This window comes from Cebus imitator, unplaced genomic scaffold, assembly GCF_001604975.1.
Source record: "Cebus imitator isolate Cc_AM_T3 unplaced genomic scaffold, Cebus_imitator-1.0 Scaffold68, whole genome shotgun sequence".
Taxonomy (NCBI): Eukaryota; Metazoa; Chordata; class Mammalia; order Primates; family Cebidae; genus Cebus; species Cebus imitator.
This window is the reverse complement of record NW_016107383.1, coordinates 6,399,331-6,426,966: the sequence shown is the minus strand read 5'-3', so window position 1 is coordinate 6,426,966 and position 27,636 is coordinate 6,399,331. Positions and strand designations below refer to the sequence as shown.

Here is a 27,636-nt window from a genome sequence, read left to right as displayed (position 1 = left end):
AAAAAAAAAAAAAAAACTGAAATCAGGAAAATTTTCAAGTAAATAAACTTAATTATGTGAACTATAAACCAACAAACTTATTGATGACTTGTTTAATGTATGGATCAAGATACCAGTGTAGAGAATGAACATTTAAATAAATTGAGTAAACAAAAACAGATGAATCATCTGGGAACGACATGCAGAGGGCAGAAATAGAAAATGATCTGTAATTGCAGAAATCTGGTTGGAATCACCCACGGCTGTGACTGGAGAGTGAGCTGAGGTCAGAATAGCGACTGACACATAGTAGTCAATCACTGGATTGTCCAGTAAAGCATTGGATTGTCATGGTTCAGTTATCAAAAGAGGAACCTCAGAGCTGATCCTTTCTTCCAAATTTTGGGATAATGAGAAGCCAGGTTATACAGAACAATTTTCATGAAGACAGTACGAGGTTTAATGGGGAGAGGCAACCAACTAGAATCCCATGGAAAAATAGCTTTTCTTTGACATAATAACAGAGAAAGAACAAGTGATGGAAAAGCAGGTGAGAAATCAGGCTGCTTAATATAAAGCATGATGTTACACAAATGAGGACTCTTCAGTGGTAGGTGCCAATAATTAGACAAATCCAAGTGGGAGTTCAAGCTTCAGATAGAAAACTTGAACAACATTAGACACAGAATCCCTTTGAATCCTTCAATTCTAAGAATTGTCTATTACAATCTGTATCAGAGGACAGCTAAAAACTGTTCCACACAAACTTATGAAAAAGCCTTTAAAGGAGACAAAGCGTTAATGAAGAGAGAGACAGACAGCAGATAGAGTGAACGTGCATCTTCTTTTAGATAGTTAAGTCGCGAAAAGCCATGTACATCACATTGCTAATATGAAAGGAATATCCATAATTTTTCTTCTGTTCTCTAAAAGTGCATATTCTTTGCTATTTCCCTGATAAAGATGGGGTTAACTAAAGATATTGTATGGGGATAATGCTTTTCAAACTAAGGTCATGAAACCCAAGGTCTCTCCTCATTCTTTTAGCAAAAGAAAAATAAACAGGAAATAACAGGAAGGGTAAGAATAATTTCTTTTGCCCAGTTATATACATTTGCATTCATGTACATGTATAAGCAATATTGCATCATGCTGTTAAATGTATTTTTTTTTAACTGTGTATCACATTTTTAAAAGTTTGAAAAGCCAGAATAGAAAAGTCAGAGTGGGCACTTCTGATGAAAAATTATCCAAACTGAATGGAGTTGTGAATTTAAAAAAATGTTTTGGTTTCCATAGGTTATTGGGGAACAGGTGGTATTTGGTTACATGAGTAAGTTCTTCAGTGATCATTTGTGAGATATTGGTGCACCCATTTCCCATAAATATATAATTTATATATTGTAAAATATGTAATATACAAAATATATATAAATTTGTATATTATATATTTTATAATATACAAACACTATACCCTATTTGTAGTCTTACATCTCAGCCCCTTCCCACTCTTTTCCCCCGAGTCCCCAAAGTCCACTGTGTCATTCTTATGCCTTTGCATTCTCATACCTTAGCCCCCACTTATGAGTGAGAACATACAATGTTTGGTTTTCCATTCCTGGGTTACTTCACTTAGAATACTAGTCTCGAATCTCATCCAGGTCACAGCAAATGCCATTAATTCATTCTTTTATGGCTGAGCGGTATTCCATCATCCATCTATGCCACAGTTTCTTTATCCGCTTGTTGACTGATGGGCATTTGGGATGGTTCCACGTTTTTGCACTTGCAAATTGTGTTGCTATAAACAAGTGTGTGCAAGTATCTTTTTGTATAATGACTTCTTTTCCTCTGGGTAGATACCCAGTAGTTAATTTTTTTTTTAGGAAGACTCTTATGAGGCTCACAGGAAGTCTATGCAGAAAGTGAGCCTCTTTTCAGTGTTCACGCCAGAACACTCCACAGCCATATTTCTCATAATGTTGCTTTTGTAGTTTATTATGTGCTTAGGCATTTATTACACTGCCTAATAATCGTTCTTATTTTTACTTATTACAATATTGTGTCCTTATAACACTGTTTTATCAAGAATGATGATAATCATATTTTATACAGCAGAAAAAAACCAGTCTCTGGCTCTTATTTCAAGTCTTGATGGTGGCTGACTTTGAGTCTTTTGGGCCTTACCTCAATATCTTCATATGCTTCCTTTTACAGAAAATGCGAAAGAGAAAAGACAGCCGAAGACTTCAGTTTTTAAATTTTGTTGTTTTGACTTAGTGGAAAGACAGATCTTTCCTCTCTTAATCCTTCCTGGGTATTTGGATCCAAGGCTAAGAACCAAATGTCACTGCCTACCTTGCAGCAGCGAATCCCAGTTGAGGCGGAAATAACTTTGCCAGGAATGAAGAGCCCCTTGGATGCTGGCCTGCAAGCCCTGACCTATAATAGTAATCCCCAAATCACGCCCTTCAAGTGGTGATCATCTCAAATCACCTTTCTTCATGCTCAAATGTCATTTCTCACTTTCTGTCTTACTGTCATCGTTCATGCCTTTGTGAAATACAGGATGCTGTTTGTCTACTGTACTCCTTAGAATATACATCAGTATGTATGCAAAGAAAATTATGTCATGGAAATTGGTATTTCCAAAGGTTGTCTGGGCTGCCCTTCGAGAACCTTTGGATTATTTTTCTGTGGTCTAATTATTCAAGCATATTTGCAGAGCAGGAGAGACTCAGTCTGGCAAGAGTGGGGCTAAGACTCCCAGAAAGAACAAAGAGAACTTATGACTTGCTGGGAGTGACTCAGGTGCTGGCTTTGTGCTCACTGAGTCACAGTTACTTCATTACCGACACCATTAGAGGATGCCCTGATGACAGAGGGGGCCACACTACAGGCTGCCAGATCTTTGTTGTATTGTGAGGGAATTATGCCATTTTCTTTTTTCTTTTTGTTTTAAAGAAAGAAAAAAAGAAAAAAAAAGAATGAAGGAGAGGAAGAAAGAGGAAGAGCAAGAGGGAGAGAGAATTATGCTGTTTTCTATATCTGCTGATTTTGTGCCCTGACATAGGGAAAAGCTTTCAGAAAAAAAAAATCAGAACTGGGTCACAATTAAAGCAACAACTATCTAGTAAGCACCTATTAAGTGCAAAGCATTGTGCAAAGCAATTCAGCTGTTTGCTAAGGCCTTATTAGTGCTAAAACAGAAAGAAAAGACAGTAAGGGCATCAGGTATTCATGGGGGTGGAGACATTTGGGTTCTAGAGTGATCAATAACAATTTCATGCATGAGACGGCTGAGCCTTGAACTAAGAGAAAGAGGTATAGAAGACAAAGGAAGGAAAGGACATTTCCAAAGAGGGAAAACAATGTGTACGAAAGTGCAGAGGCAGAAATGCACAAGGCCTGCTGGCATGAGTCAAAATAAATACGAAATACTGTTTTTGTAATCTGTATTTTAAATCAAATTTTATAAAAGGAATATATCCTACCCATCCCGCAAAACGAATATGCCTCACAGAGCAGACAGGTAAAAGTTAGCTTTTCCCCAAGGCTATGTGCTACAAATTGTGTTTTAGAAAATGATCAGTTATTTCTCTTTTCCATCATTTTCTTCATGGTTAATATGCAACCCTGACCTTCTCACACCTTTACCTGCTTCTGGAATGGGAGATCTTGGTCAACTGTAGATTCAGTCAAAAGAGTCTTATTTGTATTATACAATATTTCTAAGACCTTTAGATGATAGAAGAAAAGGCTAAGTAGAATCTCTATTTTAATGAAACTTTAGTGGGAAAGACAAAACATTGGCCCATGAACTATTAAACAAAATGTTGCCTGATACAATAGGAAGATGAGCCACAGACAGTATTTTAATTTGAAGTTTAGAGCTGACACGGTCTATACAGGAATATGTGAACGATATACTGGTTCACAGTTCATGACTCCTCTCAGGACTGCCACTGACTATTGCCCAGGCTGGGCACTGCACAAATAAAGCACCAGAGAACCACCAGAGTGAGTTCTCCGCTTGCCTTGACATTTGTGTAATGCTCTGTTTGGTCAGAGGGTGGCATCATTTTCTAATTCTTCAACCTGGAAAGGGCACCCTTTTTGACTTCATCCACCTAGAGTGGATATCTTTTACTAGCTCACATGCCTCTCAGAGGTGATTTGGGGGTTCTCACCCTCCTCTTTCATACAAGTAAATGTGGCTCTTGATAAACACTGAGCAGATCATTCAATTTTCTCAATCTCAGAGATAAATAAACAAGAAACTGAGAATAGATGGGGCAGAGTTCATTTAGGTCCATTGTTTCAGACTTTATCCTTGTATAAGCATCGTTGAAATGTTCTGCTTCCCTGCACCCACCTCAGAAGAGTTCCTCTGAGGGAAGGGACCCAGCTTACCTCGTTCTCCTGGGGTCCCTGGCAGGCCTGCATTTCCGGGGAAGCCTGGTGTGCCTGGGGGTCCTTGTTCACCAGGGGCTCCAGGTGCACCTGGTCTCCCAGGCTCCCCAGGAGGCCCTTGGACGGTCCGGGTGGAGGAGGAGTGGCTGGGAATCTGGTTGAGGATGGCAGTGTACCTGGCCATGTGACCTAAGGCATGAAGCATACAGACAACATTCAGTAAAGTGTGACACAAGGAAAGAGAGGTCCAGGGATGTCACTCATTAAGGCTCCAAACAATTCTGTCAGATACCACCAAGGGAAAAATCACACCCCTTTGAAATATGTTAATTTCCAGCTTAACATTTTTTATGTTTTACTCTGGATGATATTAAGGGCTGGACTGATGTCAAGTGGCATCTCATGTGTTTGGAATTCCGCAGCTCACACCAGCATCTCAATAAACATCATTGAGAAGAAGTCGTAAATTTCATCTTCACCCTCAACATTTATCTGACCCCTAGACCCTCACCCAGCTGCCTTTTTTCTAGCAATTACTCCCCAAGTTATTTGTCTTTTCTACAACACACAAAGCCTCCCCACCCTCTTGCTCATAAATCCCCAGACAAGTGCTTTGTCTCAACTCATCTGTTGGTTGTCAAGCCTTTTTTTAGGAGCCTTTACTTGGGTCCCAGCTGCAGAAACTCCCACTAACTTTATATTTTTAAAAAATCTGGTACTCTCTCCAATAATCCCTTAACTCAATTATGCCTGGAAAATATATATAGATATATATCACTAATTAGAAGTACAAAGTACTTAATACCATGATGTCTCATTTTTCCAGTGTCATTAGATGAGATTTTCCAACATAAGTGAATTTTCTAGTTTACTATTATTTATTCCTTTTGAAACATTTAAAACTAAATACAAAATAGTCACCATTTTTTTCAATGAATTCACTCTAAAATACATTCAGTGCATACTTTCCTTAAGCATTGGATTGTGTCTGTAACTAGGGATCCCCATTTCCTGATGACTCAAGGCTATTAGTAGGCACTTCCATTGTTGCCTGGGCGGGTAAGACATTTCCTCATTTGCTTTTTCAGCTTCCACCTTTGACAAGGAGCCTGTCCATTATCATTTTCCCAGCTGTCATCACTTTGGCCTTGCATAATTTCCCATGTAACCCTTCCTAGCATAATTCTTCTGATCAACTGTGAACAAAAAACCAGATACGTAAGCTTGTGAGGAATTATATGCCAACAGATAAATCTAGTTCTGAGTGGCAGCTGAAGGAATAAAATAAGGAGCCCAGAAGGAACTGAAGTCGTGTTTGGGAAGATGGTTGAGGTGCCAGAAATACAGCCTCTGACTAGGTTGGGACTGGCTTATCAAGTTGCATACAATCTTTTTGATTTTCTTCTAGTATATTGATGGGCAGAGCCTTGCTATTTTATAGACTTGTTTAAGCTTTGCTGTGTAACCAGTTCCTTGCTGACTTCTACTTCCTAGAAGTCAATCACAAGACTCTGAGAATTTGTAAAGAGAAAAAGTAGATTTTGAACCCTTGATTTTTAGGGCATGCTTTAAATAATCAGATATTTACACATGATTTTTATTCTACAGTAGAATAAAACAGCAAATATTGTGAAACCTTTCTTGTGTTGTGGTCAGTGAGTCATAGTAAGATTTAAGCCTTAAGTTTCATGGAAATATTGATCTGCTCATTTACACTGTAACTTGAAATCAGAAATCTACAAAGCAATTTAAGATACAGGTTATTTACAAGATGTTAGTACAAAATGATTAATATTCAATTTTTCTTTTATAATGTATTTTTAAAGATCCTATTTTGGCATTAAACTTGAACAGTTATATTTAACTGGTAAATTCTCTCACAGACACACACATAGTTTGGGCAATAGAAGAGAAAATTAAATAATGTTAAAATATAGGGAGCATGACTACTGTGTCTGAAGTTGGCAGCTTCACACTCCATTTGCCCTGATGTTTTTGCCTTCATGAAAACTCCTCCAAACCTATGCAGATCTCAACTCCATGCCTCCTCCAGGGTGAGATTTGGATTTATCTCAGAACTAAAGATGGAATTTTGGACTTAGCCAACAGAGCTTTCTTAGACATTTAAAGGGCTTCCTGGCCTAACTCCCAAACTTTCTGAGTTAAAATAAATATAACCCAAGCCAATGAGGTGGCCACTTGGGTAATGTCAGCCCTGGAGATGGGGGTGCTGTTGGGTGGGAGGGCTGGACAGCAGAGCTGGGCTAGAACTGGGTGGGGTTGAGGGAGATAGTTCACCTCTACTTGGCCTCAGACCTTCCTGGAACTGAACAAATTACTGGCAAAGAGAAAGGCCTACACTAGTAACCCTCTGGTTAGATTACTGAGATAAAACGTATAATCAGTGGGCAGAGGGGAAACGTGCAAAAGTATCTAAGCAAATGGGCACTGAAATACAGTGCTATCAAAAAGCTCAAGTGAAATGAAGAAATGGAACAGGCATCATATCAAGTTTGTTCTGATGTCACTTTTGGCACAAAACCCAAGTATATTATCATATCAAACGTCAGAGCAAGCCTGTTCATGTGTGTGTTTATACTTTGGCAAACATCCTAAGAAATGAAGGAGAAGACCTTAGGCTAACCAGAAGGTAACAGATGTGAAATGGATAAGGAAATATTCATTTCAATCTTGCAAGTTCATAAAAATCAACACCATACATGGTCTTTCTGAGGTAGCTTCTGAGGATGTAGTCCAGCAGCTCTCAAGTGCTGAACACTTGAAAAAAAAATCCTACCCACCTGGAGAGACTAGAAAGGAATAGATGGTTTGATCTGGGCAGTCAAGTTAAATTTACATGGCAAACAGGCAGTTCTCGGGCCAATGACACAAAGGAATTTGGTTTTTGTACCATCGATGTAGAGCTCTAGGGTAATCTGTAATGATCTCTTTGATGGATCAGTGCTGGTCACCTGTAAAGCTTATGTGTATGCACCAAGACAATACTTTAAAGGAGTCTTCCTTAGTGGTACACTCATGGGAAAAGTAAACTCTCTTTTGGATGAGTGTTATGGGGAACAACCTCTGTAACCATTATATACTTACTCTGGATGAGCTGTTCACATACTTGACGTGCCACTGATCTCACCATGGCTTGAGACTGCAGGTCACCCTGAATGAAAGGAAAAGCACACTCCTGACTCAGCTACAAGCCCAGCCAACTATCAGGACTTCAAGGATATGGATCTGTCTAGCCCCACTGTTCCCATCAGGGTTCTTTGGCTCCTAGCAACAGGTGGGTTTGACCACCATGGTGCATGCAGAGAAGGAGTAAGCAATTTGACATTCATGGTTCAAGGTTTCTGGGAGTCCTTATTAGATTAACAAGCACATGTAAGTATTTCTGGTCCCACATTCTAAAAAATTTAATAGTTTTGAAACAAACCCGTATATATCTAATGCCTTATTTATAGTCCTTTAGCACTTATAAAATACAGCACTTTCTCAAGCAGTGGCTTATGTAATACTAATAGCAACCCAGAGGAAAGATGTTAAACCAATTTTATAGCTGAATAGCCTTAAACACACAGCCCAAGGTTTCACAGAAGTAATCAGATGAGCCCAAGGCCACTGCTGTTTCTGCTACAGCCAATGGCATAATTATATTAGCAGTTGTACAATTTCTGAAAGGAGAGAGATGAACCCTAAATTAAACTGAGTTCAGTCTTGGGGCCAGTTCTTTGATTCTATGCCTGCCATTGTCTTCCTGTGAACCCTGGAGCATCAAGAAACCCAGGAGCCCCATGCTGCCACTTGTCACTTGTCTAGAGTTTTGACTTTTCTGAAGGCTTTTCACATCTATTATATAATGTTCTCATCAAACTCACTGTGTAAATTATATGAGTGATTATCCCCATTTTATCCTTAAAGAAATGAGCCCAAGTTGATTGACCTGGATGGTTGCAGATATGCAACTAGAAACTAGCTCTCCCAACTTCCATCCCACAGGGATTTTACCTCTGGAAAATGTACTCAGAGTCAACTGAATTGGGAAAAGGGAGAAACAGGGGCTGGTATAATAGCAATGAATAATAATGGTAATAAATGACCCTTCATTATCAGGCTTATGCAATGGAAGGGGTGCAACCAGCTGGGGCCAGTAAACAGCCACAGGACACTTACCCGTTCTCCTCGCTCCCCCTTCGCTCCAGGGACACCCTGTAAAAATGGAAAATTGTTCAAGTTACTTATGATATTCCACTTAGCTAAGCTTGATAATCGTGCATCTTTTCTTATTTTGTTAAGACATTTTTCTTAGAGCCAGTAATTCTGCAGCAAAAATCGTCACACAACAACAAAAACAGACAGCAACCAGTAAGCACACCAAACATAAAAAGCTCGGTTGAGCATTCTACTCTTTCAGCTTTTTTATGTAGAGGCATGGTATGTTTTGGCCACAAAATTGGAATTGTGCAGCAATAATACTGCTTTGTAACACGTTATTTTCACTGAGTAGGTCCTTTGTAGCTTTCCATCCTAAACACCACCCTTTGTACTACTACTGAGGAGCCTTCATGATTTATTGCACAAGTCTCTGCTGAATAGTTAAATTGTTTCAGCTTTTAAAGAAGTATCTCCAAAAGGATGGAAAAGATCTCCTCTTAATTTAGAAGTTAAAGTCAGAGACGAGATTAGTGAAATCCTACAGCTTCACTCTAATTTCTATCCAGCACGATGCCACCCAATTCTCCCCAGTTTGGAAGCTCACATTTATGTGAATTCTCAACTGATTTATTATTTTATTATGTGGCTTAGCTACTCTTTGACCCATAAGAAACCTTGCCATTATTAAAATGCATCTACTTTAAAAATGGCATTTTCAGGGTTTGTCCAATGAAATTACACATATAATGAAAAGCATGTGTCTTCAGAAGGATTTCATATTTTTGTTTCAACTCCGAGGCAATATTCATTGAACAACATTTTTATAGTCTCGACTAAAAGGAGAGTGAATGGAATTAATGGAATTTGCCACATTGTCAGACTGTTTCCAGTTGTTATTTCAACCTCAACAGGTCCCAGGCCAAATTCAGTATCTTCTTCAAAATCTCCAGTCAGTGAACAGTTTCATACATTCAAACTTCTGGTTTTACCCCATGGTGTTCAGGTAACCTGGCTTCCCAGAAAAAGAAAATGCCCTGACTTGTAGTGTTTGCTGATTTTGGAGGTGTAAGTGCTTCTGTCACAGCTAATTTCAAGTTGTAAATGTGCTGTCACCAAAGACGGAATTGGGAAGGGAAGAGAAATGCAGGACTGACTCTCCTGTGCAGATACAAGCACCCTACCCTGGTTTGATCTTTTTTCTACTCCTCCCTTGCCCTGCCATGTCTATTCAATGCACACACACACATACACATCCACACACAAACATACACACACCCACACACACTTTTTTTTTTTTTTTTAAAGATGGAGTCTCTCTCTGTCTCCCAGAAAGGAGTGCAGTGGTACAATCTCTGCTCACTGCAACCTCCACCTCCCAGGTTCAACTGATTCTCCTGCCTCAGCCTCCTGAGCAGCTGGGACTACAGGCATGCGCCACCACATCCAGCTAATTTTTAGTAGAGATGGGGTTTCACCATGTTGGTCAGGCTGGTTTCAAACTCTTGACCTCAAGTGATTCACCACTTCAGCCTCCCGAAGTGCTAGGATTACAGGAGTGAGCCACCATGCCAGGCTGACACTTTTTAAAATTTAAACATAATGGTAGAATCTTAGTGTTAGGTATATAGGTGTGGTGTTCACTCAAAATTCTTTCGATTATGTGTGTAATATATTTTTTAATGCTAATACTTTGGAAAAAATGTAGGACATTGGACCTGCAAACTGGGTTAACTCTGAGTCTCTTTGTAAGATAAGACCATTAAATGAAGTGATCTCTGGGGTCCCTTATCAGTCTAACACATTATTCTTTCATGATATGGTCATTATTAGGAAGAAGGGAGCATAAGAAACAGAAATAGATGAAAAATACAAAGGCTGGGCTTCTGAGGGAAGAATTCCAACCTCTACAGAGAAAGAAGATCCTCACAATTTGTGACCTCTTATGTGAGTTTCATGAGGCAGAATCTGTGTCTAGCTTGTAGACTTCTGTATCCTCAGGTCCTAGGACTGTGCATGGGAGTGGCAAATGTTCAAAAACCACATGTTCATTGAATGAATTTCACTTTAAGTTTGAATGGCAAGCCAATTTGTGTTTCATGTTAACTACCTTGATTGTAAAAAAGACAGAATATGGCAGGGGGTGGGGGGCAGTGACTCACCCCTGTAATCCTAGCACTTTGGGAGGTTGAGGTGGGTGGATCACGAGGTCAGGAGTTCAAGACCAGCCTGATCAATGTGGTGAAATCCCGTCTCTACTAAAAATACAAAAATTAGCCAGGAGTGGTGGTGTGCGCCTGTAGTCCCAGCTACTCGGGAAATTGAGGCAGGAGAACAGTTTGACCCCAAGAGGCTGAGATTGCAGTGACCAAGATTGTGCCACGGCACCCCAGCATTGGTGACAGAAAAAAAAAAAAAAAAAAGAAGGCAACTATTTATGACACACTCAGGCAGTGGGCTTTAAAAGTATTAGAAAAAGAGTTGATTCTATTAAAAAAAGAGAGTTCCCAGTTCTATTATAAAAACTTTTTGCAAAAGTAAGATTTACATAGCACACCCCTGCCCCAGCCCAAATTATTTTTGGAAATAAATGTACTGGCTGTGCCTTCTTCCCTCATTCCTTAGGCTTCACAAACGGACAGAGCTCTAAAGAGACATTAATGTGTACTGGTAGGACCAACTGGCAAAAAGAACTAGCATCTTATCACTAAATAATCCTTAATGGAAACAGCTTTTCAAGTACTACAGGTAAAACAAAAATAAAAATCTGCAAGCAATACATATTCCATATTTTAATACATTAAGACACTGTAAATACTAGTAGCCAATACGTAGGCTGCTTACCATGTTCCAAGCACTGTCCTTGTTGCCCTTAACATGTTAATGGAGTTAACCCTTATAACAGCTCTGCAGGATTAATTCATTCAATTCTTATGACAGTCCTATAATATTAACTTATTTAATGCTTACAATACTCCTATAAGATTAACTCATTTATTTTTATTATTATTATTTTTTAGATGGAGTCTTGCTCTGTCGCCCAGGCTGGAGTGCAGTGGTGCGATCTTGGCTCAGCACAACCTCCGCCTACCAGGTTCAAGTGATTCTCCTGCCTCAGCCTCCTGAGTAGCTGGGGTTACAGGCACGTGCCACCACACTCAGCTAATATTTATATTTTTAGTAGAGATGGTGTTTTACCATGTTGGTCAGGCTGGTCTTGAACACCTGACATCGTGATCCTCCCACCTTGGCCTCCCAAAGTGCTGGGATTACAGACGTGAGCCACCACACCCAGCCAACTCATTCTTTATAACAACCCTATATTATCCCCATTTTTCAGATATGGAAAATAATGCACTAAGGTCATCTCACTTTGCTCAAAGCCATGCAATAAGGAAATGAAAAAGCTGGGGACCTGAACCCAAACTGTGGCCTCCAGAATCCATACACAACCTGAGAATACTCTATCACTCTGTTGAAAGAGAACCCTGCTCAGCAGTTCTGCCAGCCCATACCTTCTATTCCGGGGAAGATAATATTTTCTCAATTAAAATGAAGCAAAACAAGCAAACATACCATACCTAAAGCCTAACTCTGGTAATTCGGAATTAGGTTGCAACTTGAGTCATTTTTAAAAATCCATTTTATCTTGAATAATTTTATTTCTGCACCAATACATTTTTTGACATTTTTCTGGCTATTCTTGCTATCGTTTATTAAACTGGCTTGTTTAAAAATGTTTCAAATCTAGAGAACACAATTATAGTGCAAACCTGATTGACAAGGCAAATGGAGAGCATCGGCTGTTGGCACCTTTTGGAATGTCGGGATGGGTGTGTTTAACTGGGTTTGAAATTCCTCAAACTCAGTCTCCTGGTGCTGATTATTAAACAGCCAAAGGACGCAGCCAGGCAGTCTCAGTGAAAGATCTTTTTAATGAAATATATGTATGGCAAGAAATTATTTTTTATTCCAGCTTCTCTGACATCGCTTCTTTGATTTTTACAAAGTAAAACAAAAACAAAATAAAAATTCCTGAGTAAGTGAAGGCATAACTCCACCAAAGTATGGCTTGAGGGAAAACACATATTCCCTGCAGATGTAGGCAGGAAAAAGTGGCACATTTTCCTTTAATTTTAGGAGAACTTGAAATGTAAAGAAAAGAAAATACAGTAGCTACATTCATAGATTCACCGAATTTTAGTGCTGGAAGGAAGAGGAATGATTTTGTGGTTCAAATCCTACATATTAAAGATGTCTATTAAACAAAATCAAAACATCTCAGGCTTGCTTGAAAGGTCTTCCATGACCTGACCCCTCATCTATAAGAATATTCTTCCAATATGCCTCTGAATATCAGCCTAACTAGAATACAAACATACTTTCTTTTTTTTTTTTTTTTCTTTTTCTTTTCTCTCTTTTGAGACAAGAGTCTAGCTCTGTCACCAAGGCCGGAGTGTAATGGCATGATCTTGGCTCACTCCAACCTCTGCCTCCTGGGTTTAAGCGATTCTCATGCCTCAGCCTCCTGGGTAGGTGGGATTACAAGCACCCACCACCATGCCTGACTAATTTGTTTTTTTAGTAGTGATGGGGTTTCACCATGTTGGCCAGGGTGGTCTCAAACTCCTGACCTCAAGTGATTCACCTGTCTTGGCCTCCCAAAGTGCTGGGATTACAGGCAAGAGCCACCCCACCCAGCCTTCTTTTTTTTCTTTTAATAAACACATACTAAGTACTCTCTACGTGTTAGATACTGAGCTGGGGTCTAGGACACTACGCAGGCGTATGTAAAATTTCTGCCCTTAAGGAACTATCCTTTTAATGGAGAGACAAACATCAACAGTTGAAATGCAGTACCTAATGGCCGTGAAGGGAAGGGTGACTTTACACCAGAGGTGTGCAGCCTTAAAGAAAGATTTGCCGGGAGCTTAACAGGTGGTGAAAAAAGAATGCAGCCCAGTAAGGCAAAAGAACATCCCAAAGGGCATCCCATGGGTTGTTCCAACCCCAAAGACAAATGTGTGAAATGCTATGCCATATCTTTCGGGAATTTTAAATAATGTGTGTCTGAACAACAAGTGATGGGAGGAAGGCAATGCAAGCTGGAAAGGAAAGTAGGGGCCCATCCTACAGGGTCATGAGCGCTGTGCTGAACAATTGGACTCCTTCCTCCAGGGATAGGGAGGTGATTCAAGCCAGGCAGTAACATGTAGGAGCTGCACCAAAAGATGTTCTGGCAGCTGGGAAATGGACTAGACCAGGGCTAACGCAGAGGCCCGAGGGCCAATGACAGCCTCCTGGGATAGTCTTTGTGAGCAGTGAGCAGGGCCTGAAATGAAACTGTGGTAGTCGTGATGGAGCTAGAGAAATAATTGAAAAATATTAAAATTTACAAAGACGGAGTGCTCTGTGTTTGCCTTATGTTTTTCTGCAACTGCCACCTAAGTGAGGCAGTCTTTCCGTCTTTGTGGGTGGGAATCCTACCCAAATTCCAAGATCTCATCAAAATGCCCTCTCCATCTGAAGCCGACACTCCCACCCCTCAGCTTAGGGGTCTCTCTTAATGGAGTTTTCTTTTTTCTTTTCTTTTTCTTTTTTTTTGAGACAGAGTTTTGCTCTTGTTGTCCAAGCTGGAGTGCAATGGTGTGATCTCGGCTTACCACAACCTCCGCCTCGTGGGTCTAAGAGATTCTCCTGCCTCCGCCTCCCAAGTAGCTGGGATTACAGGCATGTGCTACCATGCTTGGCTAATGTTTGTATGTTTGTATGTTTCATGGAGAAACATGGGGTTTCTCCATGTTGGCCAGGCTGGTCTTGAACTCCTGATCTCAGGTGATCCACCCGCCTTGGCCTCCCAAAGTGCAGGGATTACAAGCGTGAGCCACCACACCCGGCCGTATTTATTTATTTATTTCATTTTAATGAATGAGAGGTTTTTATGTTGCCCAGGCTGGCCTTGAATGTGTAGCCTCACCTCCTCAAGTGCCAGGACAACCGGCCTGAGCCACCACGGCTCCCTCTTAATGGAACTTTCATAGCAACTTCCTTGCCTTTTTCTTGACATTTCACACTTCCTGTCCGTTATTACAGCTTCTTATATAAAAATATCATTCTCTCTAGAGTTCTCATATGTATCAAAAAGTGTCTTGATGTCTTTTGTATCCCTCATGACCCCTCCCCACCATGTAGTCTTATATGTGTTGTGCTCATTCCCTAAACATTTTAAATGAATGAATTAGGAAACTGACCTTCTGAAAGGCTAGATGATTTGTGCAAGTGATGAGGCTTACACAGCTACTTCGAGTCACGACAAGGCTGCATCAAGAACCCACATATGCTGACTTCTAATGCAATGATCTTTCAATGATATAACCCTGGACCTGTCTACTTGGCTGAACACATGGCCCCAGCAGTAAGCAGCTCCTTCTTTTCTGTGTTTTATCACTCTCTAACAACTGCAGGGCAGGAACCGTACCTAAGCCAATACTAGCAGCTATGTACAATCTGCCCCAGGGAGCCGGCAGCTGAAGGCAGAATGCACGAAAGCAGGCGTTTCTGGCACCCACTGTAGGAAACATGTTGCTATTTTCAGCAGTGCAGCCTGTCCTTCTTGGTCCCTTTCCCTCCTGCCTTCCTAGACAGACATCCATGGGAAATCAATCAAGGCCTTAACACCATGACACAGAGCCTGCTGTCACAGTCATGCCAGTCTGGCAGCCAGCAAGCATCTGGGAGCCAGCAGGCCCAAAAAAGTCTGGGCTGGACAGTTCAGAGAGCAACTTGCTTTTGGGAGGAAATCCCCAAGCCGACTGTGGTATCCATACCCAGTGCTTGCAGACCAAATGGCTTCTGCCTCTGATCAGAGTGTCAATGGCACGAAGACCCCTCCTGCTGCTATCAAGGACCCCTTTCTGCTGATTTACAACAAAAATAACATTATTAACAAGAGTTTTATTTGTGGGAAAATTTTGTTAGTATTTTTGTATATGCTACATTTAGAGTCTAATCCAGAGCCACCATAGGCCAGGTGGGTGAGCAGGGTGCTATCACAGTTACTCACTGATTCCAGGTCTCATTCTAGCTCTCCACACCCCATGTCAACTCTCTCAAAGCTCTCAGGGCTTGCACTTCTCTCCTTCCCTCTTCCCCTTTCCATCCCTCTTGGGTCAGGATCAGTCTAGAGATTGTTTTCTCCTAGCCTGGGTTAGAAGAAACTAGTTCTAGGAGATGCCAGTAAGAACAAGGAACGCATGCCCATATATATTTATTGTCTAACCAAATTAAACTAGTTTTGGGTGTTTTCTAGCTTCACTTCTGGATGCCTCAAAGCCATTGATGCCCTAAAACTTCCCATGAATGAGAAACAGATTAGGCATGCAGTTTCTGTGCATGTGGCTTCCACAGCTAGTTAGGGTCATGTCAGGGGCACTTCTTTGACAAGAACTCCATGCTGTCTGGCACTGTGGATATATTTAAAACTCTGGTTCCCAGGAGCGCATTCTGGGAAGCAGACTGAAGCCAAACAGAAGACAGTATGTTTTTAAATTTCTCTTCTGGTAAGAAACAGCCTAGAATCAAATGAATATTTGTGCAAGTGATGTGGCTTACACAGCTACTTCTCAGTTTGAAATGATGTATCTCTACATGTCGTTTTCCATATTTACCCTTTCTGGGGGCTCAGGAGCTTCTTGGATTTAGATTGATATATTTTTCAGTTTTTAGAAAAATTTCAGCCATTTAGTTAATCTTTTCTATAGCTCCTTCTTTTTTCACTGCAAGATAAGCTTGCAGTGAAAGAATGATGAAGACGGGTACGTGCGTGCGTGTGTGTGTGTGTGTACATGCATTTTTTCATGTGCTCACACATGTAGGTTTCAGTGTATGTTTCTATGTGATGGGTTATACTCGGCAACATCTTTTTGAACTAAGAAAAGGAATGTGTGAAGATAAAGCAATCAGATTTTCTTCTGTGACCTATTAACTAGGTTGATATAAAAAGAAGAGATCTAAAAGTATTTTGAATGACAGTGTAGTTGGAATAAAGATACAGCTGTATAAAGTGATTACTAAGAATAACATTTATTTGAATGTGCAAATCAGGACGTTTTGCTAAAATCAAGATGTATTTTTTTGTGTGCATACCCTGTATGGGTTTGTGGATCTGCAAATGTCTCATGTGAATCATGGCCCAGAAAAGGATTCTGAGGATGAAATAATTTTATTAAAATGAGTTTCAAGAATAAGAGGAAGAAGCCTCTCTGGGTTGCTAGAGGAAGACAGGCCACTTTCAAAATGAGAACCAATATTTCTGTTCTATATTATTTGCTATCGTAGACAGAAAAAAGGCCCCTCAAACTTCTATGCCCTAATTCCCAGAACCTATGAATATGATACCTTATGTGGCAAAAGGGACTTTGCAAATGTGATTTATAAATTTGAGTTAAGAGTTTGGGAATTATCTAGGGAGACTGGAGATTCAGGTGGCCTGAATGTAATCACATAGGTCCCGAAGAGAAACTTTCCTGGCTGTGGTCAGAGAGAAGTGGCTATGGCAGAAAGGCCAGAGAGATGCAACATTGCTGGCTTTGAAGATGGAAGTTGACCATAAGCCAAGGAATGTGGGAGGCCTTTAGAAGCTAGAAAAGGCAAGAAAAGAGATTCTCTCCTGTATCCTCCAGAAGGGAAATATGGACACCTTGTCTTTAACTCAGTGAGATCCGTGCCAGACTTCTGACCTGCAGAACTGTAAGATAACAAATTTGTGTTGTTTTAAGCCACTGAGATTGTGACAATTTGTTAAGTGGTAATAGGAATCTAATTCACTAGACTCTTCCATCCTCATCCATCAGATTTCACCGCTCCACACATTCTTAGTGTGTTTACAGTCATACACATCTTTGCATTTTCAATGTTTTAGTTTATGGATGCAGACTTAGCAGTTCACAGATAATATCAGAATGGTGACTAACAGCAACACCTAGAAGGAACAACTTGCATGTCATCAGAAGATGCCAAGCTTGTCTCCAGAGGCCATGTAATACAGTGACCTCATTTTACAGATGAAGAAACAGGCCCAGATGTGCTCATTTGTTTTTCTTTCACCTTATCCCTTCCCCTCCCATTGATCACATTTAAACACCAACCTAAGAGACTAGAAGTACAAAAATAAGAGGTAATGAGTTCTGTTCATTGTGTTTTCACTTATTACACCTCTCACTTATGTGTGAGTTTGTGTTTTAATGGGAAATTCTGTCTTGTGGAATGTGGAAAAAAGTCTAATCTCACTCCCGTTAAACCTAGAATTTCCCAAGCTTTATATTTTTCCCTTTGGGAACCCGGCTTGATTAATACATAGCTGTTGTACCCAATCTCTGGAAAGGTAATATTGAGTTTACTTAGTCAAATACAGAATAGCAAGCAATAGAAACATACGTAAGCAAAAGCATGACAGATTATTCCCTGTTAGGACCATTTATCTTTAGCCTTGGCATACGCACAATCTGATCTTCATCTTTATCCTAGGAGCTTTTCTGATTTCCTTTACGAATTCCCATGGAATCCAGTACTGAATACACATTTCTGACTAATAGAGATGCTGGTAAATTTAAACACATAAATAAACGTGACGACTGGACATACATCCTGACCGGCTACTGCTGCATACTCACGGGTGGTCCCAGGGCGCCTTGCGGTCCCATGCTTCCTGTGATGCCAGGGACTCCAGGGGCCCCAGGAATGCCCTAGAAGAGAGGAAGGAAAATGGAACTAAGTCAGGAATCACAAATTCTCATCAATGACAGCCAACTTTTAAGCAAGAGTAACAAATACATAACACGATAGCTTCCCTCCCCCTCATCACCAGGACCTCATTCCTCTTCTCAATTCCCAAAAATGGAGGGAAGACTTTTTTTGGTCTCCTCACTACAGGTCAGGTGTGGTTTTTCAAATTCAAGCCTTACTTGTGATTTAATAAAAGCTAAATCAAGGCAGGTGATCCTCTGGCAAAATGGCTCAGGATAGAATAATCAGGCAATATGGATACGTTATCTTTTTAAAAAGTTTTAGGGAGAGTTCTCTACCAAGGGATGAGTTGTTACACTAGTAAATATGGCTACTGAGTAAAAGATCTGGCAAAAGAAAACCTCTCAAAAGAAATGAAATGCTTTAAAGCAGAGTATGTCCCAGTAGTTTCTGAAAAGACTTACTATTGGCCCCGGTGGTCCTGGAGGTCCTGAGGAGCCATCCTTTCCTGGGAGGCCCTGACAAAAAGAAACACAGTGTGTCAGTTAAGCAGTTGCTTTCTGTGGCTTTCAGAATGGGCTCGTCTAATTCCTTTTCACGTTTGGGGGTCAAGTCCTGCTGCTTGCCCTGGACTACCAAGGATTCACTGCCTTAAAACTCTTCATGGAAATTGTTACCAGCAGATGTTTGTGTCTGTTGGCTCCTTTAAATTGTCCAGTGCAAGAATTTTAGGTATAAGAAATGCCACCTACAAACCAAAACAGGAACCTGCTTCCAAAAGGTGCTTTTACTAAACTAAGCAAAACAAATGGGAAAAGGATCCATTCTTGGTCATTAATGACCAGATGAAAGATGAATTAGTGTCTTTCACGACCTAAGGGAGTCTTGGGCAGGGAATCCCTATCAGAGGGATATGTCTTTCATTAAGAGTATGATGTATCTGAAAGCCTGCAACCTCAGGAGTAAGCTGCAGGAGACTTGGGAGGATTTCCTGCGGCATGATGAGCTTTGACTACTTGGGCAGATTTTCTGAGTGTCATCGTGGGCTTACAGATGAGCAAGTGCTTGCTCCCTATTCTCTGGTGGAAGGATTTAAGGCAGAAAGCAAGTGATGTTCTTTATAAAACATCTTCCTAAATTATAGAACACATGTGTATGTGTGTTATTTTTAATGTTAAGTGTTCAAAAACTGCAAGAGCTGGAATGACTTACTCCTAAATGTTTATAGCTCTTAAGTGTGAATGCTGGCCTTAACTGCTTTGGAGCAGTTAACTTAAGAGAGAATCTTCAATCTAAATTTTTATCGTATTCATGAAATTTCATAAAATTTGTTCTGAACACCACCTGATACTACAGGGAGAAAATGAATTTTCACCACGGGTTTGGTGTCCCATTGGAATAATTATTTTCCAACTGAAACCTCTCCTGGCATCTTTGCAGACTCTCCCAATCCCCTTTCAGAGATTCCTGCCACTTTTCCAGTGAGCCATCTTTTCCACTTATCTTACCATGAAAATCCATCTTTTATGTCTGTCCAACTCACATTGTCTCCCTACCTCAAGGTGTCAAATAAAAGACAGCAGTAATAAGGCTGAGAGAAAGGAAATGGTGTACGAGTTGGGAGAATACAAGAGGTGATACAAAGACAGGGTGATACGGTTTGGCTGCATCCCCACCCAAATCTCATCTTAAATTGTAGCTTCTATAATTCCCACATGTCATGAGAGGGACCTAGTGAGAGATAATTGAATCATAGGGGTGGATCTTTTCCGTGAGGTTCTCATGATAGTGAGTAAGTCTCAGGAGATCTGATGGTTTTATAAATGGGAGTTCCCCTGCACACACTCTCTTGCCTGTTGTCATGTAAGACACCACTTTCCTCCTCCTTTGCCTTCTGCCATGATCGTGAGGCCTCCCCAGCCATATGAAACTGTAAGTCAATTAAACCTCTTTCCTTTATAAATTACCCAGTCTTGGGTATGTCTTGATTAGCAGCGTAAGAACAGTAATACGCAGGGGCAGGATGAGTGTGGAGGAGAACCACTGGTCAGCAAGGCCCTTCACCACGCTCTCAACTTCATAACTATAGCAAGTTAGAAACCAGATAAGGCAGAGGATGCATGGGCTCTCCGGTACCTGTGGGTTTCCTTTCCTCCCTGGGCACGTGGGTTTCCTTTCCTCCCTGGGCACATGGCTTAGATGCTTTGCAGCTTCTTTGCAACATGGTTGAGCTCTGGCCAATGAAAAGGGGCTACTTTCAGCTGTGGCTCATACAAATTTCTAGTGGGTGATGCTACACCTTCTCACTCTGAAGCAATTTCAAAGGCCAAATGTTGAAGATGAGAGTGTTCCAAGATGGAAAGACCCTGAGTTTCTACACGACTGTGTGGAGCAGGGACTTCCTACCCCCCATTCCTCCACCCACCCTTGCTGACAGCTCAGGATTGTGAACAAACAATAAAGTTTTATTGTATTTCATTTCATTGCATTAAACCACTGAGATTTTAGGGTTGTTTATTTAATTGCTATCCAATTCTATATATAAGTTAGCATTTTTATTTTTAATACTACTTATTTCTTTCACTTCAGCCTAAAATATTAGTATTGATAAACCCTGATACAGATTACATTACACACACACATGCACAGGTCCTTAAATCTGCTAACTAACCAATAAAAATGAATACTGGTATAAGTTGAAATAACCTATTTTATTTTTTTGAGACAGTCTTGCTCTGTCACCCAGGCTGGAGTACAGTGGCAGAATCACGACTCACCACAGTCTTGACCTCCTGGGTACAAGCAATCTGCCCACCTCAGCCTCCCACATGGCTAGGACTACAAGCATGTGCTATCAGGCCTGGCTAATTTTTGTATGTTTTGTAAATATAGAGTTCCGTCCTTGGACTCCTGGGCTTCAGCAATCGGCATGCCTTAACCTCTCAAAGCGCTGGGATTATAGGCATGAGCATTGCGCCCAGCCAGTAAGTTATTTTAAATGGTGTTTAAATGTAGTATGTCCAGGAAGAAGGGCAAAAGCAATCAGAATATGTGATAGATGAACAGAACAAGAGAACTCATCCTTTCCATTTCCTTCATATTACAAGTGAGAAAACTTGGGGCCAAGAGAGGGTTGAAAAGAAACCTATATTTTTAAAGGAGTTTTTAATAATATATTCTTATTTCTGAGATGAAGTTCTCAGAAAAATGAACCCTGGGCACATATTCACTAACATAAGAAGACATTTTCAAAAAAGGCGTCTTTTGCTTCCTACTTTAAAGCTCTTACAGCACCACATAGGGACTGAACATGCACACACGCATGAGCCCACAGAGGACACGTGGCCAACACAACTGCCCAGCAACCAAAACTGCAGTGTTACGCCAAGAGTTCTCTCTCAGTCTCTGCCAGGCTGTGTCCAGAGGGGGAACATTCCAAAAACAAGTGAGGAGAAACTTTTTCACAGAAGGAGGCAAGCTGCAGAAAAGAAACTGCAGAAAATTGCATTGCTCCAAGGAAGAGCAGCATGAAATAACATATTTATCCCCCTCTCTCAACCATGTGAGAAGGAGTTTAGAAAACAACCATCTGTCAGTGCTCTCATCTATGACACTGAAGAGGTTTGAATTCACTTGATTTATGGACACCATGTGCTTATCATCTGGAAGGAAAGATGAAATGTTGCTCCTCCATATGAGCTCAATTTGGTGAAAGGGTTACTGCTTCAGTGTGATCAAATCAAAAGCAGAGGCTGCAGCTGGGTGTGGTGGCTCACAACTGTAATCCCAGCATGTTGGGAAGCTGAGGCAAAAGGATCACTTGAGCCCAGGAGTTCAAGACTAGCCTGGGCAACATAGACAGATCCCCACGTCTACCAAAAAAAAAAAAAGGAGCTTGGTGTGATGGCTTGCACCTATAGTTCCAGCTACTCTGGAGAATTGCTTGAGCCCAAAAGGTTGAAACATCAGTGAGCTGTGATCACACCACTGTACTCCAGTCTGGGTGATACAGTGAGACCCTGTCTCAAAAAAATAAATAAAGCAGAGACTGGACAAGATGTTTGTTTGCTTTAAGTTCTACCTAAAGAGAAACCTCAAAAGTTGGAATTTCTTTGTTCTCTTCTTTTTTTGAGGGCAGACATTATGTTTTATTCATTGCTACTTTCCTAACACATTGCTGGCATAAAATGGGTACCACACATGGCCAGGCACAATGGCTCACACCTGTAATCACAGCACTTTGGGAGGCTGAGGTGGGTGGATGACCTGAGGTCAGGAGTTTGAGACCAGCCTGGCCAACATAGTGAAACCCTGTCTCTACTAAAAATACAAAACTTAGCCAGACATGGTGGTGAGTGCCTGTAATCCCAGCTACTTGGGAAGCTGAGGCATGAGAATCACTTGAAGCCAGAAGGTGAAGGCTGCAGTGAGTCAAGATTGTGCCACTGCACTCCAGCCTGGCTAACAGCGTGAAACTCCGTCTTAAAATGTACTGCACAAATAAATACTTAATTTGAATAAAATTGAGGCTTCTGTTCTGCTTATCATGTTGAATAAGTGTGAATCACAGGTAGAATGAGTCTGGAAATGTGTAGGGCAAGGGGAATGCTGGTGTTATTCCTTTTGCTCTTGAACCCTCCGCGAATGTGTCAAAAAGATATCAGGAGTCATCCTACCCTCAGAAGCTGAAATTTCATTTTAGTAAAAGCTTAGGGTTAGGATCCTAGAAGCAGACCCAGATCCTTGCGTATTTGACTTATTGTAGGAGTGTTCTTGGAAGAAACCTATAAGGTAGTAAAAGAAGAGGGTAGTGCCAGGGAAGAGGTTAGGTAGAGTAGTGAGTTATCTAAACCTCTGTGTGATCCCACGGGGAGCTCTGGAGTGTAAATTACACATCAGAGTTGACCCACAGTAAAATTCTATGAACCATATCAGTTATTCATTGACCGAAGGCCAAGATAACATTTCCAAGGGTAATTATCTGGAGAAGGAGACAATTATGAGTTGTTGGCAGTCAGTACCATAGCAGCTGGAGATGTCGTTCACCTGCTAGGTAAAGGGGGTCCAATCAGGGCACCAGTAGCATTCACTACCATGCATTTTATTCTGGCACTTTTTTCTTGGACCGTCATGAAATACTAAAAACACTTTTGTTTTAATGGTTCAAAGACAAAGGTGGGTTTTTGTTTTTGTTTCTGTTTTTTGGGATGGAGTCTCACTCACTTTGTTGCCCAGGCTGGAGTGCAGTGGCACAATCTCAGCACACTGCAACCTCTGCCTCCCAGGTTCAAGAAATTCTCCTACCTCAGCCTCCTGAGTGGCTGGGATTACAGGCATGCACTACCATGTCCAGCTAATTTTTGTAGAGACAGGATTTCACCCTGTTGGCCAGGCTGGTCTCGAACCCCTGACCTCAAGTGATCCACCTGCCTTGGCATCCCAAAGTGCTGGGATTACAGGCATGAGCCATAGCATCCAGCCAAGAACAAAGGTGTTTTTAAGACTGCTGTGAGTTATCTGTTTGCAATATGCCAAATTAAAATTTCCTTATTATAAATTGTGATAACTAAAAGGATATTACCCTTAACACCATTTCAAAAACACAAAGCCATTTTTTCTAAAATTTCTTTTTCACCCTAGAAAATTAAACATGTTCACATTTTCCATCTCATAAAATCATTGTATTTTTAAGCTCTTAAATGACACCCGTAAATCTACCTTTGAAAGATTTTTATTTGGAAGCCTTGCATTTGTCCAAAAATGTCTGTACAGGTACTACATGCTGGGCATTCTGCTAGACTCTAGGTAGATAATGATGAACAAGATGGTCACTCTTCTAAGAGTTTACAGTTTTGACAATAGTCAAACAATGAAAAGAAACCAACAATGTGCTATGCTGAAAGACTATAGAGTTCCAATGGGAACATGTAGGAAGAGCACTTAACCCAGGCTTTGGGATACAGATAAATTTTCACAGAAGAAGTGGAATTTAAATCAAGTAATCAGAATGATTGGGCCCACACCACTAATCTCCCTGTTCACACACGACTGCATGTTACAGCTCTCACTGAGCAAGCCAGTCAACTCTTATAAGGGCAATGTTCAGGCCCTTCTTCTCACATCTTCACTTCAGGGTGAGGGGCAGTAGCAGAAGCTTTTTACATAAAAGCAATAAACTTGGTGAAAAGAAAAATTTTGCAAAGTATCTGCATTTTGTAGGGTAAATTAATGGTGAATTCTAGCTTTGTCATTCAGCCTAACTATAATCAAAGCTCATTGAATGGTCTTCAACTATTAACAGCTAAAAAGGTACTTGCATTTTCCAAAATCTATCTATATCTATAAATTTTCCATTTCACACCAGGGAGTCAATCTAAGAAGATGAGTGTTTAGGGAATAAGCAGCCTCATAAAAAGCAGAACACTTGGCCAGGCACAGTGGCTCATGACTGTAATCCTAGCACTTTTGAGAGGTTGCGGAGGACGAATCACCTGAGGTCAGGAGTTCGAGACCAGCCTGACCAACATGGCAAAATCCCATCTCTACTAAAAATACAAAAACTAGCTGGGCGTGGTGGCTTATGCCTGTAATCCCAGCAACTCGAATGGCTGAGCCAGGAGAACTGCTTCAACCCAGGAGGCAGAGGTTGCAGTGAGGTGAGGTCGTGCCACTGCATTCCAGCCTGGGTGAGAGAGTAAGACTCTGTCTCAGAAACAAACAGACAACAAAAATCAGAAAACTCAAGCAATGTACAATGAATATTAGGAAATAGGAGGATAAACAATAAGCATAATATGTGAATTCACTTAGGCTGGCAGTTTTCTTTTTAAATGTATGAAATCAGTCACCCAACAGACACGGATTTTTTTTTAATAACATGAATAGCTCTAGGCATTTTTCCTTTTTAATCTTCCTACCTCAAAATATTAGTATGTACCCACAGTACACATTAAACATAATTCTTGCTATAAAAGCTTGAAAGGATTTTTATAATTTGTTTTTAAAAACATTTGCCTATGGGCAACTTATTAAATTATGGTTGGCTATGATTTATCAACAAAAGTATATCTAACCCACAATTTGCTTTCAAAATGGCTAATATTTGAATAAATACTAAATTTATGGCTGAAACTGGCAAAGCATATACAGACATCTACTTAAACATTTCTTAATTTCCATTTTTCACTTTTCCATACTCTAGAACAAATAGATGTGTGTGTGTGTGTTTTTAAGTCTCTAAACATTTTTTTGGTAGGTTCTTTAAAAGTTTGTAGTTTCTAGGTACTGTGCTTATGGTATCTAAAAAACTGACTCGTCCATGAATGGTGTTGCAACTGAAATTCAAATCAGAAGGGAGAATATCTATGTTTCTGTAGCCAGCAGAAATACTGCTTAAAACTAGTGACTCAATTATGGTATTCTTCATTCATGCCTTCATTGAAGCCAACAATGGTAGGTCATGATATTAACCTTAAGATTCTGGCCAATTGTGAAGGTCATTCAACTGACAGTACATTCTCGGGTAGAGTGGGTCTGTAAGCAGCTGGCAACAGATGAATTTGTTGAAAGGGGCCAGGCTTAAGCAGTCAGGGTTAGAGAAATGCTGGAAGAAACCCCATTGCACCATTTCAACCCTGTGGCATGGCTGTGGACTTCTGTAAGCAGACCAGTGTGGCAGTCAGCCATTAGAAATAAGGCTGCTACTTGCAGCAAAGGATTAAGATCAACCACCAGATTGAGGCCAAGCAACTAGAAGCCACAGACTCTGTAAACACTGTCCCAGGCTAGAGATCCAAGATCAATCCTTGCATTGGGTCACACAGGGGAATTTTCAGTAACATAAACATGCACATACGTGCATTAAAAATGTATATGTATATATGCACAGATAAATATAAACATATATATATATTATTTATATATATATACTATTTTATTTTATTTACTTATTCATTTATTTTTAAACTTTTATTTTAGGTCCACAGGTACATGTGCTGGTTTGTTGTAAACTGCATGTCACAGGGGTCTGTTTTACAGATTATTTTGTTACCCAGGTAATAAGAATAGTATCCAACAGGTAGTTTTTTGATCCTCATCCTCTTCTCCCTCCACCCTCAAGTAGGTCCTAGGGTCCATTTTTCCCTTCTTTGTGCCCATATGTACTCAATGTTTAGCTCACAGTTACAAGTGAGAACATGTGATATTTGGTTTTCTATTCCTGTATTAGTTCACTCAGGATAATGGTCTCCAGCTCCATCCATGTTACTTAAAAGTACATTATCTCATTCTTATAGCCAAGGCAATCCTAAGCAAAAAGAACAAAGCTAGAGGCATCACACTTCATGACTTCAAACTATGCTACAGTAACCAAAAGAACATGGCACTGGTACAAGAACAGACACATAGACCAATGGAGCAGAATACAGAACCCAGAAATAAGACCACACACCAACAACTATCTGATCTTTGACAAACCTGACAAAAACAAGCAATGGGGAAGTGACTCCTTATATAAATGGTGACTCCAATAAATGGTGCTGGGATAACTGGCTAGCCATATGCAGAAGATTGAAAAGGGACCCTTTCCTTATACCATACATAATCATTAACTCAAGATGGATTAAAAATTTAAGTGTAAAACCCAGTGGAAAACGACCTAGGCAGTACCATTCAGGACATAGACATGGGAAAAGATTTCATGACAAAGATGCCAAAAGCAATTGCAACGAAAGCAAAACTTGACAAGTGGGCTCTAATTATACTAAAGAGCTTCTGCACCGCCAAAAAACAAAAAACAATCAACAGGCTAAACAGACAACCTACAGAATGGGAGGAAATTTTTGCAAACTATGCATCTGACAACGGTCTAATACCTAGCATCTATAAGGGATTTAAACAAAATTACAAGAAAAAAAAAAAACCCCATTAAAAAGTAGGCAAAGGACATGTATATCTTATTTTCAAAAGAAGCCAATAATCATATTTTTTAAAAGCTCAATATCACTGATCATTAGAGAAATGCAAAGCAAAACCAATGAGATATCTAATTGTCTAATCAGGACGTCTACTAATCAGGACGTCACACTAATCAGGACGCCTATTATTAAAAAGTTAAAAACAAAACCAAACAAAAAGACAGATACTGGCAAAGTTGCAGAGAAAAAGGAATGCTTTTACACTATTGGTGGGAGTGTAAATTAGTTCAACCATTGTGGAAGGCAATGTGGTGATTCCTCAAAGACCTAAAGACGGAACTACCATTGAACCCGCAATCCCATTACTGGGTATATACCCAAATGAATATAAATTGTTCTGTCATAAAGACACATGCATGTGTAG

At 40.3% G+C, this 27,636-nt stretch overlaps 1 protein-coding gene across 4 annotated transcripts in view; it reads right to left on the bottom strand.

The window, feature by feature from the left end:
- Positions 1-27,636, bottom strand: part of COL14A1 (collagen type XIV alpha 1 chain) — a 255,166-nt gene that overhangs the window by 19,109 nt on the left and 208,421 nt on the right. For all 4 annotated transcript variants that reach the window (XM_037739316.1, XM_017530706.2, XM_017530707.2 and 1 more), the window contains exons 41-45: positions 18,762-18,815; positions 18,225-18,296; positions 8,575-8,610; positions 7,498-7,564; positions 4,393-4,581 (exon numbers count right to left, since the gene is read on the bottom strand). In XM_037739316.1, the coding sequence (XP_037595244.1) occupies positions 4,393-4,581; positions 7,498-7,564; positions 8,575-8,610; positions 18,225-18,296; positions 18,762-18,815 (418 nt within the window). The remainder of the gene's footprint in view (positions 1-4,392; positions 4,582-7,497; positions 7,565-8,574; positions 8,611-18,224; positions 18,297-18,761; positions 18,816-27,636) is intronic.